The sequence below is a fragment of the Puma concolor genome, chromosome E1 (assembly GCF_028749965.1).
Source record: "Puma concolor isolate L17-30 chromosome E1, mPumCon1.1.hap2, whole genome shotgun sequence".
NCBI lineage: Eukaryota > Metazoa > Chordata > Mammalia > Carnivora > Felidae > Puma > Puma concolor.
The window spans coordinates 15,066,651-15,084,846 of NC_141680.1; the positions used below are offsets into that span (position 1 = coordinate 15,066,651).

The 18,196-nt window shown below is 40.9% G+C and overlaps 1 protein-coding gene across 2 annotated transcripts in view; it reads left to right on the forward strand.

Moving 5' to 3' along the window:
* The window catches only part of METTL16 (methyltransferase 16, RNA N6-adenosine), an 83,280-nt gene that overhangs the window by 53,322 nt on the left and 11,762 nt on the right, over window positions 1-18,196 (forward strand). For both annotated transcript variants that reach the window (XM_086686355.1, XM_025917619.2), the window contains 3 exons: window positions 7,175-7,244; window positions 8,317-8,406; window positions 18,010-18,183. In XM_086686355.1, the coding sequence (XP_086542481.1) occupies window positions 7,175-7,244; window positions 8,317-8,406; window positions 18,010-18,183 (334 nt within the window). The remainder of the gene's footprint in view (window positions 1-7,174; window positions 7,245-8,316; window positions 8,407-18,009; window positions 18,184-18,196) is intronic.

Here is an 18,196-nt window from a genome sequence, read left to right on the forward strand (position 1 = left end):
ACCCAGCAATTACACTACTAGGTATTTATCCAAGGGATACAGGTGTGCTGTTTTGAAGGGACATATGCACCCCAGTGTTTATAGCAGCACTATCAACAATAGCCAAAGTATGGAAAGAGCCCAAATGTCCATCGATGGATGAATGGATAAAGAAGATGTGGTGTGTGTGTGTGTGTGTGTGTGTGTGTGTGTGTGTGTGTGTGTACACACACAATGGAGTATTACTTGGCAATCAAAAAGAATGAAATCTTGCTATTTGCAACTACGTGGATGGAATTGGAGGGTATTACGCAAAGTGAAATTAGTCAGAGAAAGACAAAAATCATATGACTTCACTCATGAGGATTTTAAGTGACAAAACAGATGAACATAAGGGAAGGGAAACAAAAATAATATAAAAACAGGGAGAGGGATGAAACAGAAGAGACTCTTAAATATGGAAAACAAAGAGGCTTACTGGAGGGGGTGTGGGAGGGGAGATGGGCTAAATGGGTAAGGGGCACTAAGGAATCTACTCCTGAAATCATTGTTGCACTATATGCTAATTTGGATGTAAATTTAAAAAAAAATAGGGGTGCCTGGGTGGCGCAGTCGGTTAAGCGTCCGACTTCAGCCAGGTCACGATCTCGCGGTCTGTGAGTTTGAGCCCCGCGTCAGGCTCTGGGCTGATGGCTCGGAGCCTGGATCCTGTTTCCGATTCTGTGTCTCCCTCTCTCTCTGCCCCTCCCCCGTTCATGCTCTGTCTCTCTCTGTCCCAAAAATAAATAAACGTTGAAAAAAAAAATTAAAAAAAAATAAATAATCTAGCACACAGAAAAAAGGGGGGGGTGCCTGGGTGGCTCAGTCAAGTGTCCAACTCTTGATCTCAGCTCAGGTCTTGCTCTCAGGGTCATGAGTTGAAGCCCCACATTGGGCTCTGCACTGGGCATGAAACCTACTTAAGAAAAAAATAAAATAGGGGCACCTAGGTGGCTCAGTCAGTTAGGTGGCTGACTTCAGCTCAGGTCATGATCTCCCGGTCCATGGGTTCGAGCCCCGCACTGGGCTCTGTACTGACAGCTCAAAGCCTGGAGCCTGCTTCCGATTCTGTGTCTCCCTCTCTCTCTGCCCCTCCCCTGCTTGCAGTCTGCCTCTCTGTCTCTCAAAAATAAATAAAAACATTTAAAAAATAAAATAAAATAGCAAAATTTTACTGTATACAAGTTAAATCCCAATAAAGCTGATGTAAATGTAAAAATTCCCCTCGTGTCCCTTCTATTTTTGTTGTCATTCATTTATACGTATGCATATTCATAAGCATACATAATCAAATATGTTGTTGGTGATTTTTTTTAAATGTTTATTTCTTTATTTTGAGAGAGAGGGAGAGAGAGAATCCCAAGCAGGCTCCACACTGTCAGCACAGAGCCCAGTGCGGGGCTGGATCCCACTAACCACGAGATCATGACCTGAGCCAAAATCGAGTTGGATGCTTAATCGACTAAGCCACCCAGGTGCCCATGGTATTATTTTTAACAAACTGTTACCTGTGGCTTAATTAAGAATTTTAAAAGTTTTAGGGTATCTGCATGGCTCAGTCGGTTAAGCATCTAACTCTTGATTTTGGCTCAAGTCATGATCTCACAGTTTGTGGAATCAAGCCCTACTTCGGGCTCTATGCAGACAGTGTGGAGCCTGCTTGAGATTCTCCCTCCCTGTCTCTGCCCCTCCCCTGCTTGTGTGTGCTCGCTATAAACAAACAAACAAACAAACAAACAAACAAAAAATTTTAGAAAAAGAATTTTTAAAGTTTTGATTTTTTTGTTTTTTCAACTTCCACTTATTTTTTTCTCCCTTGTTCTTCATTTTATATAGATCTGAGTTTCTGACTGATATAATTATCCTTCTTGTAAGGCCTTGCAAATGTTAAAGAGAAGTTCTCTAGAAAAGGAACTGGCAATAAATTCCCTCAATTTCTGTTTGTCTGAGAAAGTCTTATTTCACCTTCACTTTTGAAGGATAATGTTGCAGAGTACAGAATTCTAGCTAGGTTGGTGGGTTTTTTCCTCTCAACATTTTAAACATTTCACTCTACTCTCGCATGGCTCCTTTTTTTTCTTTCTTTTTTTTCTTTTCTTAAGTTTCTTTATTTATTTTGAGAGAGAGCTGGTGTGGGGAAGCAGAGAGAGAGAGGAAAGAGAATCACAAGCAGACTCCGTGCTGTCAGTGCAGAGCCCAGTGTAGGGCTCCATCTCACAAACCTGAGAGCCCCACACTGGGCTCCATCTCACAGACTGTGAGATCATGACCTGAGCTGAAACCAGCAGTCAGATGCTTAACTGACTGAGCCACTCAGGTGCCCCCCTGTGTTGTTTCTTAAGATGAGTTTGATGTAATTCTTTCTTTGTTCCTCTATAGATAATGTGGCTTTTTCCCTTTGGCTTCTTTTAGAATTTTTTTCTTTATCTTTGGTTTTCCATATTTTGGAAATCTCATGCCTTAGTTGTAAATTGTGTGTGTGTGTGTGTGTGTGTGTGTGTGTGTGTGTTTCCTGTTCAGTGATCTCTTACCTTCCCAAATCTGTGGTTTCGTGTCTGGCATTAATTTGGGGGAAATTCCCGGTCGTTAGTGTTTCAAATGATTTTTCTGTGCCTTTCTGTCTTTTCTTTTTGGAATTCCAATTATACATATTTTACACCTTTTGTAGTTGTCCCACAGTTCCTGGATATTGTATTCTGTTTCCCTGCCCAGTGCTTTTTCTCTTTACTTTTCAGTTTTGGCAGTTTTGCTGAGCTATCCTCACACTCAGAGATTCTTTCTTCATCTGTGTCCAGTCTCCTGATGAGCCCATCAAAGGCATTCTTCTTTCCATTACAGAGGTTTTGACTTGTAGCATTTCTTTTTCATTTTCTTAGGATTTCCATTTCTGCTTACATTGCCCATCTGTTCTTACATGCTGTCTGTTTTATCCATTAGAGCCCTTAGTATCTTAATCATGGTTGTTTTAAATTCCTGGTCTCATAACTCCCACATTCTTGCCATATGTGGTTCTGATGCTTGCTCTGTGTCTTCAAACTGTTTTTTGCCTTTTAGTATGTTTTGTTAGTTTTCTTAATAGAAACACATAATATACTGCGTAAAAGGAACTGCTGTAAATAGACCTTTAGTAATGTGTTGGGTGAGGTATGGAGAGAGGGGAGATATTCTGTAGTGTGAATAGATCAGTCTTTTAGTGAGCCTGTCCCTCTGGACTGTGAACTTCACACTTGCTTCTCAGTCCCTCCTTATTCTCTTCCCCTCCATCCTGGTGGGACAGGATGGCTAGAGTAGGCTGGAGTTGGATGATGCCATTCCTGTATGTCAGTTAGGCTCTGATAATACCTTAACAGGTTAAGATCTGGTTAACTAGTTTCTCTTGAGGGCAGGCCTCGTTAAGAACAGGATGCTCTAGAGGATTACTCCTTTTCCCTTTTCCCTGCTGGAAGCACAGAGAATTTTTCTCCCATATTCACTGTTGAGAACCTGGTCAAGCTCTTGGATGTAAAATTGATAAAAGTTTTGGGGTCCTGATGACAGAGTCCTCCTGGGTTTTTTCTCTCTCAGACCTGTCCCTGCTGAGTCTCCAGCAATTTGTCAGCTGCAGTTCAGTTTCCCTACCTCAGCACTGATTCCCATGGAGGTTTTGCTCCGGGATTTTTGTTCTGGTGAGTTGTGATTCTTTGTATTCACCTGTTGGTTTCTCTAATTTTAGAGTCCGTGGTTTCCCCTGTGAATAGTTGCTTCTGTGATGGATATAGGAAGAGTTAATTTTTTAGTTGGTTCAGCCTTTTACTTAAACAGTGTGGCAACTTCCAGCTTCTTAACATGTTGGACTAGAAACTAGAAGTCTCCCTATATATTTTTATCTGTTTATTAATCTTAACTGAGTTGTAGGAGTTCCTTATATAATGTTGAATACAAGTCTTTTATAGGATGTATTTTGCAAGTATTTCCTCCCTGTCTGTGGTCTGCCTTTTTATTTTTATAACCATGTGTTTTGAAGAGCAAGCCTTGGGTACCTTTGTTTAATCACCTGCTCATAGGGCACTCCTGGGTGGCTCAGTCAGTTAAGCATCTAACTTTAGCTTAGGTCATGATCTCGCGGTTTGTGAGTTCGAGCCCTGCATCGGGCTCTGTGCTGACGGCTTGGAGCCTGGATCTTGCTTTGGATTCTAAGTCTCCTTCTCTCTCTTCCCCTCCCCTGCTCTCTCTCTGTCTTGCAAAAATAAATAAAATGTTAAAAAAAAAAAAAAGTTTTTTTAAAAATCACCTGATCATATAAGCGAGTCTGTTTCTGGACTATATTCCATTGTCTTGATCTGTATGTCTATATTTATGCCATTACCATATTGTCTTGATTATCGGAGCTTTATACTAAGTCTTGAATTCAGGTGGTGTAAGCCCTCCAGTTTTGTTCTTTTCCAAAAAAAAATTGTTTTGGATATTTGAATTCTTTTCTCTTTTTTTTAAAGAAAAAAGTTTTTTAAAGTTTTTTCATTTATTTACTTTGAGAGAGAGTGCATGAGCATATACCAGGGAGGGACGGAGAGGAGGGGTAGAGAATCCCAAGCAGGCTCTGCTGTCAGCACAGAGCCTGATGCAGTGCTCAATCCCATGAACCATGAGATCATGACCTGAAAACTATGATTCTCTTACTGTTTTCTAGTCTAATTAGTTATTACAGCCTGAGACCATATTTTGTATTATTCTAATCCTTTAAAAGTGTTCTAAGACTTGTGGGTCCTGGCTGGCTTAGTCAGTAAGGCTGTGGCTTTTGATCCCAGGGTTGTAAGTTTGAACCCCATGTTGCATGAAGAGATAGATTACTTAAAAATAAAATCTTTTTTTACAGAAGTGTCTCCAGCCTCTCTGTACTTTTAAGATTTTCTCTTTATCTCTGATTTTCAGTAATTTAAATATTTTTTTTAATATTTATTTACTTTTGAGAGAAAGAGGGAGAGAGAGCATGTATGTGTGTGAGTAGGGGAAGGGCAGAGAGAGAGAGGGAGACATAGAATCCAAAGCAGGTTCCAGGCTCTGAGCTGTCTGCAAAGAGCCCAACTCAGGGCTCGAACTCATGAACCGTGAGATCATGACCTGAGCCAAAGTCCGTTGCTTAACAGACTGAGCCACCCAGGCTCCCCTGATTTTCAGTGATTTAATTGTGAGGTACCCTGATAGCATTTTCCTTATGTTTCTTTGTGGGGTTCATTAGACTTTGTGTGTGTAGACTTATAATTTTTTTCAATTTTGGAAGAAATTGGCCCTTTTTTCAAATATTTTTTGTCTCTTCTTCCCTTTTCTGAAATGCCACTTATGTGTATTGCTTGATACTGTCCCACAGGTCATAGGTGCTATGTGTATTTTTTTTCCCCATGTGTTTTATTTTGGGTAGTTTCTGTTGGTATGTATTCAGGTTCACAGGTCTTTTGCAGAATCTCATATGTTGTTAATCCTGTCCAGTGAAATTTTAATTCTAGGTATCATAATTTTCATGTCTAGAAGTTCCATTTGGTTGGTTTTGATATCTTCCTTTATACTCCGTACTATGTCCATGTTTTGTCTTGGAGCATATTTCTAAGAGCTGTTTTAATGTCATCATCTGCTAACTTCATCATCTCTCTTTTCTTGATCTGTTTCTAATAATTGATTTTTTTTTTTTTTTATCCTGGTTGTAAGTCATTTTCCTGCCCCCCCCCCCTTTTTTTTTTCTGCCTGTTTTAATGTCTGGTCATTTTTGGTTGGATGCTACATATTGCAAATCTTATGTTTTGGGGTGCTGCATTTCATTGTGTTCCTTTAAAGAGTGTTGGATTGGGTCGCCTGGGTGGCGCAGTCGGTTAAGCGTCCGACTTCAGCCAGGTCACGATCTCGTGGTCCGTGAGTTCGAGCCCCGCGTCGGGCTCTGGGCTGATGGCTCAGAGCCTGGAGCCTGTTTCCGATTCTGTGTCTCCCTCTCTCTCTGCCCCTCCCCTGTTCATGCTCTGTCTCTCTCTGTCCCAAAAAAATGAATAAACGTTAAAAAAAAAAAAATTAAAAAAAAATAAAGAGTGTTGGATTTTGTACTGATGTTTACTTAAGTTATCTGTGATCACTTTGGTCCTTTTGAGTCTTGCTTTTAATTTTAAGCTTCATTAGGGTAAAGATAGACTAGCCTCTAGCCCCATTACAAAGCAGCATCCTTTCTAGGACTCTGCCAGATGCCCCTTTATTAACAAGGGTTTTTTGCTTTGGCCAGTAGAACTACAAACTAGTCCAGCTCTGTCTGGACTCTAGGAATTGTTCAGCTGACTGCTTTCTGGGAATTCTTTCCCTAGCCTCACAGAGTTCCACCTCACACACATGCAGATCATTATTCTGCAGAATATTCCAGGGAACTCTTCTGCAGATGGCCATAATTCTCTATGCACCTCCTTCCTTTCTTGTATTTTGCCCTTCAGATTCTTACTGTGTGGGTTTCTGAAATCCATCTCTCCCTCATTAATTCAGCAAGATTATTGGGATCTGTTTGCATGACCTTTCCCTGCATTGCTGCTTGGAAAATTTCCTTCAGGCAGTAAGCTCTGGCAATTATGGGGCTCACCTCATCTGTCTGAGATCATAGGTCTTCACTGTAGTCCAATGTCTGAAAAACAGTTGTTACGTATATTTTGTCAAGTTTCCTAGTTGCTTGTGATGGAAAGCATAGTAGTTAATCCTTCATAGGCTAAATTCTATTCTTTTACCTTTTAACCAGTTCACTCCATCTTCTCCCCACTCCTTCTTCTAGATTTGTATTTTCTATAGAAGAAATTGACTTCGTGTTCTTTTGAAACACTAATATAATATCCTTTAATTATTTGCAGGTTAAGCCATCTCAAAATACAGGTTCATGCCAGATTTTATAATTTCTGTTAAAATGGTATAGGTGGTGTTTTGGAGAGGCTAAGTGGGTTTTGTTTTTTGGGTTTTTTTTTTTTTTTGCTTTGGGCTTGTTTTCATTTGTTAGGTTTGTTTTTTTCCTAAATACATGATGTATAATTTTTGCTATTGTCACTTGGAACTTAACTCAGAATTTTTTATGTCTGTTCTCATTTTGTTCGCTTGAGAAATACTTAATTAAAAAATGTAACCATATGAAACAGTGTTTTACTTCTGCTTTTTTTTTTCCCCCTAGGTGGTACAGCTGTATGCTGGGGAAAAAATGCAGCTTGGCTCCTCTAAAGGAAGAACTTCGCATACAAGGGGTAAGGCTTTATCATTGCTGTTCTGGTGTATCTACTTGTGATGGCAGAGTGTAGAATTTGCTTTTATACTTTAAAACTCTAAATTTGTTTTTTTGTTTGTTTATTTTTGAATTTTGTAATTCTGGGGCTAAAAGAGGCTTTTTATAAATTATTTTTATAAGGCCTTCTTTGACAATTATAACAGGAAAGATGGGGAAAACAGGATGAGAGCTCCCAGAAATGAAAAAAACCTGGTGCCATCTGCCACCGACGCCACATCGGATTCCTTTGTAATTACAGAAACTGAAGTCTACATAAGTTAAGGGGCTTGTTCTAGGTCACATGCCTAGTTATCAAAGATCAGCTATAACTAGAATGGTCTTCAATCAAGTGTGGTTCCCTTTATGGTACAATCCACATGAGTTCAGACCCTTGCTTCTGTTTTGAAAAGCAGGTGGCAAATTAATACTGCCCCCTGACTTCTCTCCCAGTTTATGAAGTTTTGGCACAAGTAAGCATGAGCCAGGTGAGTTTTCAGAGAAGGGGGTCAGATGTGTGATCAGTGGCAGAAACCAAGGTTCTGATTTCTGGTTTCTCTCTGACATTGTACTCATCCTGTTTTCCCTATCACACCTTTTCTTTGTTAAAGTTGTAACAGCTGCAAAGTAATTTCATTTTTTTCCCATAAAATCCAATAGATAAAAGGGAGACTACATAGCTGTATCTAGCCAGGCTTTGGTGGCTCTCTTTCCTTAAAAAAGAAAGAAAAGATAACAACAACAACAACAAAAATATTTGAATCATTTACCAGTGGTTTTCTGAAGGAGTTGTGTTATTTTGGGTGTTTTGTATATTTGGACCTTCAAGCCAGAACTGTAAATTCTCTATAATGTTTTAGGAGAGGAAAACATCCACAACTTTGTTGAGAGATAATTTATTCATTGATTGTTAGATAACTGTGCATAACTGGGGATAGTAGTGTTTGTTAACTGATAAAAAGAAAAACCAACACATAATTAACATGAGGCAGGAGCCAAAAACATATTGGTAGAATGACTTCAGTTTGATGAGATGACATGTTTCTTGGTTTCAGGTTCCTAAAGTCACCTACACTGAATTCTGTCAAGGCCGGACAATGAGATGGGCTTTAGCTTGGAGTTTTTATGATGATGTTACAGTGCCCGTAAGTAGAGACTTTGTTATAGCTTTTTCAAATGCCAGCACATGGTGGGTTTCAGTAGGTCATAAATAAATCTGTACTGTCTTGTTTCCCTCAAGTTTGCCCTAGATGCTTATGTCAGAATGGGAAGTGTTACAAAATAAGGCACAGTCCTATAAGGCTGACTGGTGACCATGGAGCCTTTCTCTGTGGGTTTGGGCAGCACCGTGAATCTTGTTTAGCAAATATAAATGAATTAGAAATGCGTCTTTTGGGAATTAAAAATTTAGATCATATAACCTGTAGAAATACCTTGCAGGTATAATTATTCTGTTGGCTATTCCTTTAGAATTGAAATTGAAGTCTGTTTATTTTTCTTTATTATTGATATGCTTTCTTTCATAGGGTAGCTGTCTCTTGGGGTTATGGGTGAATACAGAAATTGCCATTTTGTGTTGCAGGCTTTTGATGTGTAACACTTAGGGATTATTCCAGTAAAGGGTTCTGTCTTAGCTTTAAGATTACCACTAGAATATTGATCAGTTTTGAAGCTGGGTATAGGTTATTATCCTAGTCTCTCTACTTTGCATATGCCTAAGCTTGAACATTTTCTGGAATAGAACGTTTTAACAAATGATTTGTTCCACAAATTTCTCTGTCCTTTGTGCTATTATATGTAAAGGAACAATACTTCTGAAGTGGTTAGACTGAGTAATTTTTCTGGGCTGTACTGAGAGGTGATAATAGGAAAGCATCTGTTCTCACATTTCCTTCACAAGAGTGATCAGCCTTGTCACCTGGAGTCTCCTGTCTTAAGTTTATGCACACATTGCTGGGCACTGTGCCCCTTCTTCCCATAGTAATTATGGAGGCCTAGTACCTGGTCCTTCAGGTCTGTGATCCCCTATCCATACAATAGGCTTATTATGGGTGCTCCTTTCCCAAAGTCTTGATTGCTCTTGGTCTTTCAAGTCTTAAATGTTGCTGTGTCTGTGAGCCTCTTCCCCTTCTCTCCTAGGACAGAGGAGTACAGGGGACAATTTGCAGATGTTTCTGTATACATGGGCTCAGATTTAAAACTGAGCCTGTCCTCCATGTACTCTGCTACTAGGTGCGCTGCTGGGTTGAAATAAGTGTCCCAGTCAAGTTTGAATGGCCTATCCTGTGGAAGCCTATGCCTCCCTCTGTACAATGCAATATAGAGAGACTAGAGGTCAGTGTTTGAAATGTTCACTGTTTTGTTTTTGTTTAAGTTTATTTATTTTGAGAGAGAGAGAGTGTGTGTGTGTGTGTGTGTGTGTGTGTGTGTGTGTGTGTGTGTGTATGCGCACGAGCTGGGGAGGGGCAGAGAGAGAGGGAGAAAGAATCCCAAGCAGGCTCTGAGCTGCTCAGAGAAATCAAGAGTCAGACGCTTAACTGAGCCACCTAGGTGCCCCTGAAATGTTCACTGTTTATTATTATTTATTTTCTAATGTTTATGTTTGAGAGAGAGAGAGCACATGTGCGCATGAGTGGAGGAGGGGCAGAGAGAGAGGGAGACAGAGAATTGGAAGCAGGCCCCAGGCTCTGAGCTGTCAGCACAGAGCTTGACGTGGGGCTCAAACTCACAAACTGTAAGATCATGACCTGAGCTGAAATCAGATGCTTAACCAACTGAGCCACCCAGGCGCCCCAAAATGTTCACTATTTAAAAAGATGTTTCTGGGTTTTTGTTTTTTTTTTTTACTTTCCTGACAGATTATTCTTTCTGTCATTTTCTAGAATATTGGGGCTTTCACACCAAATGGTTAAAATCATTAGTAATGCCCTAGATTGTCCCTGCACAGACACTGGGTTATCCCTGTGCAGATATTAACAGTTGCAGGAAGGTGGAACTGTATCTGTTTCCAAATGATTTCTCTTTAACCTGCTTCCCACATTTGTTGGCACCACAGGTGGAAGAGCTTATAATGGGCTCTGGGCACATTCCATGCCATCTCAGAACCCAGAGTCCCCTTTGCCCTCTTGGATTAGTAGCTGTCTCAGATGAAAATATCAAAGGGCACTATGTTTCTGTGTTAGCAAAATCAGCTTATTTTGAAAAGGATCCTTCTCCCTCCCTTTTAGGCCATCCTTGAGCTCTGTTCATAGCTTCAACCATCAAAGAATGCCTTTTGCAAAGGGCCTCAGGTTCTCCCATACCAGAATACTCCTCCCACCCCACCGCTCTCCTCAATCCAAAGCTGTTAATAACATGTTCCCAAGTGTTCCATTAGGTGCACTTAAACCACTACAGGGAAAATGGCAATTTCTGATTTGCAGTAACCCAGCAACAGTTTCTTAGCACTGGTGCCCTTGATCAGCAACTGCTTTCCCAGGGGTGGTCCCAGGGCACTGGCAAGGTTTTCAGTGAGCTGTCTTCTTGGTTCTCCTTTCATCTACCTGGACCTCTTCCCACCTCTTGCATTTTGAAATGCTCACCTGGCTTTCTCCCTCTTGCTCCTGTTAGGGGTGGGTAGGTAGGAGGATGCTGCTTTCGATGAGGAGAGGAAGCCAAGGACTAGAGCTAGTTAAGTAGAAATATTGACCTACTTCCCCACCCCACCCCCACTCCTGCCTTTTTAGGGTAAATGTGCAAGTTACTATGGCAACTTCTATTTTCACTTATCTCGGGCCCACTAACTCGTTGCTGTTGGTGCTGAATGCTAAAAAAAATTCTGATTCAAGTGCCTACACTAAGTCCATTGCTCTTAGCTGGATTTATTTTAGCAACAAAAGGATGAGTCCTGGTGTTGATAGAATTTTTGTACAATCATTCCTGACTGATGATGTATATAAGGAAGCATATTGTGAGGACTGTTCTTTACGGATTTAACAAGCCACTTAGAATGCCTCTTTGTCCCAGCTTCTCGTCTAATTGCTCAGGATGTTATTTTAGCTTTGCTTTGCTTTCAGAAGTTTAACACTTGTCAAAACAAGAAGGACAGGGGCGCCTGGGTGGCGCAGTCGGTTAAGCGTCCGACTTCAGCCAGGTCACGATCTCGCGGTCCGGGAGTTCGAGCCCCGCGTCGGGCTCTGGGCTGATGGCTCAGAGCCTGGAGCCTGTTTCCGATTCTGTGTCTCCCTCTCTCTCTGCCCCTCCCCCGTTCATGCTCTGTCTCTCTCTGTCCCAAAAATAAATAAACGTTGAAAAAAAAAAATTTTTTTTTTAAATAATAAAAGTAAAAAAAAAAAAACAAGAAGGACAAATAGTGTGGCCCCAGCAAGTTGTGCACTCTTAGTTATGACCATTGCCCTGGAATTCTGGTTAAAAAAAAAATTATCCCTCTGCATACAAGACATTTCTTTCCTGTCTAAGGAAGTAAAGCTAGAAGGCTTTTGGAAAGCAGATGGAGGGAAGGGGTCAAATTAATCAGGTAACCTTGTTAGTGTCACAGCTGGGGTCTCCTGACAGTGCTCTCTTTACTACTGCATAGGTTTGCAAACTGGTTCTAGATAGGTTAGGGATTCTGTGTAGGGTGCCACAGGGAGATGACAGCTGGGGCAGATGTCAGGTTGGAACTTCAGGCTTTGCTGTCATTTTAACCAGAGATGATCTGATTACATCAATATTACTTACTGACTTTATTTCTTGAAGAGATTCTGCTATTAAATGGCTTGAAAACCAGCACTGTACCAGGCTATACAGCAGGCTGTAAAACAGATTGGATTAAGGAACTGAGCTTTTGAGCAAAATCAGAGCTAAGGACCCTTTGCTTAGTTACTTATCTTATTAAGTATGATCTTCATTGTGATAACACCAAAGAAAGAAGACACCATTTTCTATCCTTATGGTGATTAGTCTTATGGGAGGGAAACGCACACACAGCATTGCTACAGAATTATGTCTGAGTAAGTGCTGAAATGAATGGTCAGGAGTTAGGGAGCTCCTAAAATGAAAGCAGTTCCGGCTGGCTAGTCAGAGCTGACTTCATGGAGGAGTTGTTATGTGAATCATCACACATGTTATGTCATTTTATTTAAACTTAACAAGTGAAGTATTGTCCCCACTTGCTAGATGAGGAAATTGGGGGCTCTAAAAAGTCAGCCTAATCCTCAACCATGCTAACATAATTATTCATTTGTTTTGACCCACAGTTCACCACAACAGTCTCAGGATTAACATCATCAACAAAATGACTTGTGAAAGTAACTATTTTGTCGTTTTTTCATTTCTTTTGTCCGTGGGGACTGTCTCGTGATAGATTTTAAAGTCATTTGGAATGTTTCCTCTTTGCGGGTTTATGCCACCAAGCCCATTCATTTCATTTCTTAGGGATTCCTTTTTGTGTGTTATTCAATTTTGTAATTGTGAAAAATACATGATTTCAAAATCATATCTCATATATATATATACACACACACACACACTTAGTAATCTAGCTTGTCTTGTGTGTTTGAAACCTCACTGCTGCATGGGTCGCTATTTACACAGTTTTATAATTTATCCTTCCATTGTTTGTTTTTTTAGAGTAAGGAAATACAGATGTAGGGTTAAAACCACCCCTTCTTGGGATACCTGGTTGGCTCAGTTGGTAGAGCATGCGACTCTTGATCTTGGGTTAGTGAGTTTGAGCCCCACAGTGGGTGTAGAAATTACTTAAAAATAAAATCATTTTTTTTAAAAAAAGAGGCACATGTTCTACCTACTCAGCCAGCCAGGCACCCCAATTTCAGGACATTTTAAAGAGTAACCTGTCAGATTAAGATAGCAATAGAAATGCCCACTGAACTGTTAATAGGAAAGCTGCACTCTTGGACAACAAAATATTCAGTCCACTTCATGGCAGCAGAGCTGATACACATTTAAATAAGGCATAGTTGGTGAGGTAATCTGGCTGTCCTTCCCAGCACACCTCCTGTCTGTATTCTAGTCAGGCGTCAGTGTTGGCCCCTTGGCTCTGTTTCTCCAGATAATGATAGTCTGTGCAGAATAATAGCTCACAGGCATTCTGCTGGTTTCTGGAGGACTTAGGGCAGCAGCCATTCAGAGCGCAGCAGAACAGCAAAGCCTCCACTGCAGTGGCCGAGAGCAAGAAGAGCCCTCCTTTCCCCTCAGGACCAGTCTGGAGCTTGTTCTGTCAAAACGAGGAGGCTGTGGCTACCTGCTCAGCACATCTGTAGTGAATGACTCCCTTCTTTTCCTGCAGATACTGGGGAGAACTTAATGGTTTCCTGTAGCCTGTGGCTTCTTTGACACAGTTTTTGCCTTAGCCATAGTTAACAACAGAGCTTTGGCAGCATAGCAGATGCTACATGGATTTGTGTCACGTTACACCTCATTTGAAAGTCTCTTGACTGATTGCACCACTGAGATGTAGAAATGAAAGTAAGAGTGAGGATTTAAGAAATTTATCTACAGCCCTGTTAGGTAAAGCATATTTTAAAATTTAAGAACTGTTTTTAGGGGCACCTGGGTGGCTCAGTGGGTTGGGCACCGACTTCGGCTCAGGTCACGATCTCACGGTTTGTGAGTTTGAGCCCGCATCGGGCTCTGTGCCGACAGCTTGGAGGCTGGAGCCTGTTTCAGAATCTGTGTTCCCTCTCTCTCTCTCTCTGCCCCTCTCCCACTCATACTCTGTCTGTCTGTCTCTCTCTCTTTCAAAAATAAATAAACATTAAAAAAAAATTTTTTTTTAAAAACTGTTTTTGTTCAGGGGCGCCTGGGTGGCTCAGTCAGTTAAGGTTCCGACTTTGGCTCAGGTCATGATCACAGTTCATGGGCTCGAGCCCCGTGTCGGGCTCTGTGCTGACAGCTAGGAGCCTGGAGCCTGCTTCAGATTCTGTCTCCCTCTCCTTCTGCCCATCACCCGCTCATGCTTTGTCTCTGTCTCTCAAAAATAAATAATAAACATTAAAAAAGAACTGTTTTTCTATTTATATTTTCAATCCAATGTATTCTTTTTTAAAAATTTTTTTTCTTTTACATTTATTTATTTATTTATTTTATTTTATTTTTTGAGAGAGAGACAGAGCACAAGTGGGGGAGGGGCAGAGAGAGAGAAGGAGACACAGAATCCCAAGCAGGCTCCAGGCTCCAAGCTGACAGCACAGAGCCTGACGTGGGGCTCGAACTCACAAACCGTGAGCTCATGACCTGAGCCGAGGTCTCAACCCAACCCACTGAGCCACCCAGGTGCCCCTCAATCTAATGTATTCTTAAATGCTGCAACAAAATAACATTCGAGGTCCCACCCCCTGTTGATTGTTATTCATTAAATCCTTGCAATTCAAAAAATACAAAACTAGTATCCCCTATGGAGTTTACAGTTCCTCACCAAACTTCTTTCACATTGTCCTTTCAGCTGGGGAATATAGTAGTATATTTTCTAATGCAAAATCAGTTGTAAATTCACTTTCTGGTTCTTCACATTAAACTGAATAAACCATGGTAAATAAGTGATTTTGTTTTACATTTTAAAATGTTAAATTATTGATGTTATTTTGCCGCTTAAACTAGATGATGACAGTTTGAGTGTGGCACCCTTTGTTGAAAACACTTGTGATTTGAGATTATAAGCATATTTGCAATAAGTTATCTCTGTTGGGGGAAAACAGCTTCTAGTGTTGTGGCAGGGTATAAGATTACCTGCTGTTGGGGACCTATGGGGTTGAGTTTAGTTACTAATTTCTCAAGGCCTGCTCCTGTATTTTACTCTAGCCCTGCCTGCTAAGAAATTTCAGTACAGGGGCACCTGGGTGGCTTACTCAGTTGAGCGTCCGACTTGGGCTTAGGTCATGATCTCATGGTTCACGAGTTCAGACCTCACATGGGGCTCATTGCTGTCAGCTCACAGCCCACTTTGGATCCTCTGTCCCCTCCTCCGCTTGCACATGCGCACTCTCTCTCTCTCAAAAATAAAACATTAAAAAAAAAAAAAATTTCAAGGGCACCTGGGTGCCTCAGTCACTTGAGCAGCCAACTTTGGCTCAGGTAATGTTTTCACAGTTTGTGGGTTCAAGCCCCACATCAGGCTCTCTGCTGTCAGTGTGAAGCCAGTTTCCAGATCTTCTCTGCTCCCCTCCCTCTGCCCTTCCCCCACTCTCATTCTCTCAAAAATAAATTTTTTTTTTAACGCTTATTTATTTTTGAGACAGAGAGAGACAGAGCATGAACAGGGGAGGGGCAGAGAGAGAGGGAGACACAGAATCTGAAACAGGCTCCAGGCTCTGAGCTGTCAGCACAGAGCCTGACGCGGGGCTCGAACTCACGGACTGTGAGATCGTGACCTGAGCCGAAGTTGGACGCCTCACCGACCGAGCCACCTAGGCGCCCCAAAAATAAACTTATAAAAAAGAAGGTAGGGGGGGATAAAAAGGAATATCAGTACAAATAAGAGGGGGAAAGGAATGATTGCTGTAAGCCAAGCCTATGTTAGACTTTAATCATTTAAAACCCTAAGAATTTCTGGACTATAAATTATCTGTCTTTTGAGTGCCTAGTTTCTATAATAGAGTAAAACTAAAACAGTCTTGGGAGGACTGTGTATGTGTATGTGTGTATTAAAGTAATTCACTAAGAATATTCAGAAATACCAGATTTATCAGTTGGCCATTACATATGGAAAACTGGGACCAGAATGTAAGGTAAAGGAACCATATTTGAGAGGCAGAAGTTTTCATTTTCATCCTGGGGTAATAGGGTAATAAATTGTCTATTTTGTTATTTCTGATTCCCTCGGAACTTGGAAAGTGGATCCTTGATAGAGGTCTTGTTAGGTTCGGTGAGGACACATTTCTCTCCTTTAATTTCTAGAAATGATGGTGAGTCCATTCTTTCTTTTGGAGAAAGAGTATTGTAGGCCAGCTCCAGCATGACCAATCGAGAAACGGCAAAATCTTCACTTTGCTGGTTTGAATTTGTAAACACAAATGATTACCATCTCTGTCAGAAGAGATAGCAGGCACTGTCCTTTTAGCCATATTTCTGGGTGACCTTTAGTGTGCTGGGTGGGCTGTCAGGGATGCTCCTGTTACAGTGAACTGTCCATAGTAACAGCCTTGGATGCTGGGAAGTGGAATGGGGAATCTGGTTCTTCTCTCCCATTCCCCCCCTACACACCATTATCTTTCTTCCTCCACAGCTTAATCGTCATGTTTTAAACTCCTTAATGGAAAGTGTTAGGCTCTCGGTAGACTATAGAAAATATGTTTCTTAGGCTGGGTGATTGATTAATAGCAATACTACTGTGTGAATATCAATATGAATTTGTCTCATCTTGTCTGAGACATTAATTGAACAAGTTCAGACTTAGAGCTTGGAGTCCATGATTTGTTTTTCAAGAGCAGGTTCTTACTCATATATGTACCCTTTGTTTTTGGTCCTTTTCTTCTAAACTTGTTTTCTAGTGTTCTCTAATTCCGCCCCCCCCCCTTTTTTTTTAAATGTCTTGGTATAAAGGGAAAATATAGATTGTTTCTTAGAAATACGATCTAGAAGTTTTCTAGCATGGAATAAACTGGCTGTTTTGTTGTGTGCATGTGGGATGTGGAGTTGCTGATTATTCCTTACAAGACCTCACCCAGGAAGTGGACCTGACAGTGTGTATATGCATGTGCTCTGTCACCATTGCCAGGCAGAATTGCAGTTAACGGCAACACCACTATCGGCGACTGCTTTTTGCAGGAAAGGGGCTTTCAACCTGACTAAAGTGTTTTCTCTTTATGAGCCTTTCTCCTTATAATCTCCACCTGCTCACTTTGACCCTGACCCTTAGAATTATCTTAATTTTTTAAAGTTTTGATAAATTTTGTTAACAGGTAGAAGTCTGCCTCTTAAAGTGTTCATAATATATCTAGCCTGAACTAAGAATCATTTAAAAAATTTAGTAAATATTTAAAGAAACAAATTTTAAATATATGTCATTTAGTTTTTAAAATGGAACTTGAGTCCCTCTAGTGGGTAGAGTACAATTCACTTTCTAAGCTTGAAATAGAAAGATGAGAGTCTTGAATTGTGTGGAACCAACTTTCAAATCCACTCTTCTCATCACCACTGGTATCTCTTCTTCCAGCAGAGAGGCAGTGCACAGCTAGCCATTGGCTTGGTCCCAACATTAGCCAAGATGCAGCAGGCCTCCTTCTCTGCCCATGTGATCCTAGTTGACCCTGGTCATTCCTCACATGTGATCTTCAAGCCTCAACAAGTATAAAGTTGGACTACAAGTAGGCAATTTTAAACCATGCAGTTCTTATTTTTTTAATTTTAATTTTTTAACTAAGCTTCATGCCCAGCCTGGGGCTTGAACTCACAACCCTGAGACCAAGAGTCACATGCTCTACCAACTGAGCCAGCCAGACGCCCCCATGCAGTTCTTGATAGAATAGAACACAGAGTCCCCAGGGTCCTTGAGTTGCTATGAAATAAATAATCATACAGGTGTGTGCTGGGCACAACACATAGATGAGGGACATTCAGTAATTGGAGGCTGTTATATGCTGATAGCCTGACCATAGGCAGCATGGTATGGCATGCAAAGGTCTTTGCATTTTTTAGTGCTCTACATTTGGTAGTAGAAGTCATGGAAATGTCCCTAGCTGAGTTCATTATAATACATGAAATTTCATTAGTTGGATAACTTCTTCCCCCATGCCTTCTTTTTCTTTCAGTCACCACCCAGTAAGCGAAGAAAATTAGAGAAGTCAAGGAAACCCATCACGTTCGTGGTGTTAGAGTCTGTGATGAAAGAATTATCCCTCAAAGCATCATCTTTGGGCTCTGAGACAGTGGAAGGCATAGTAGTTGTGACAACGTGGATTGAAAAAATCCTCACCGATCTGAAGGTACTTTGTTAAG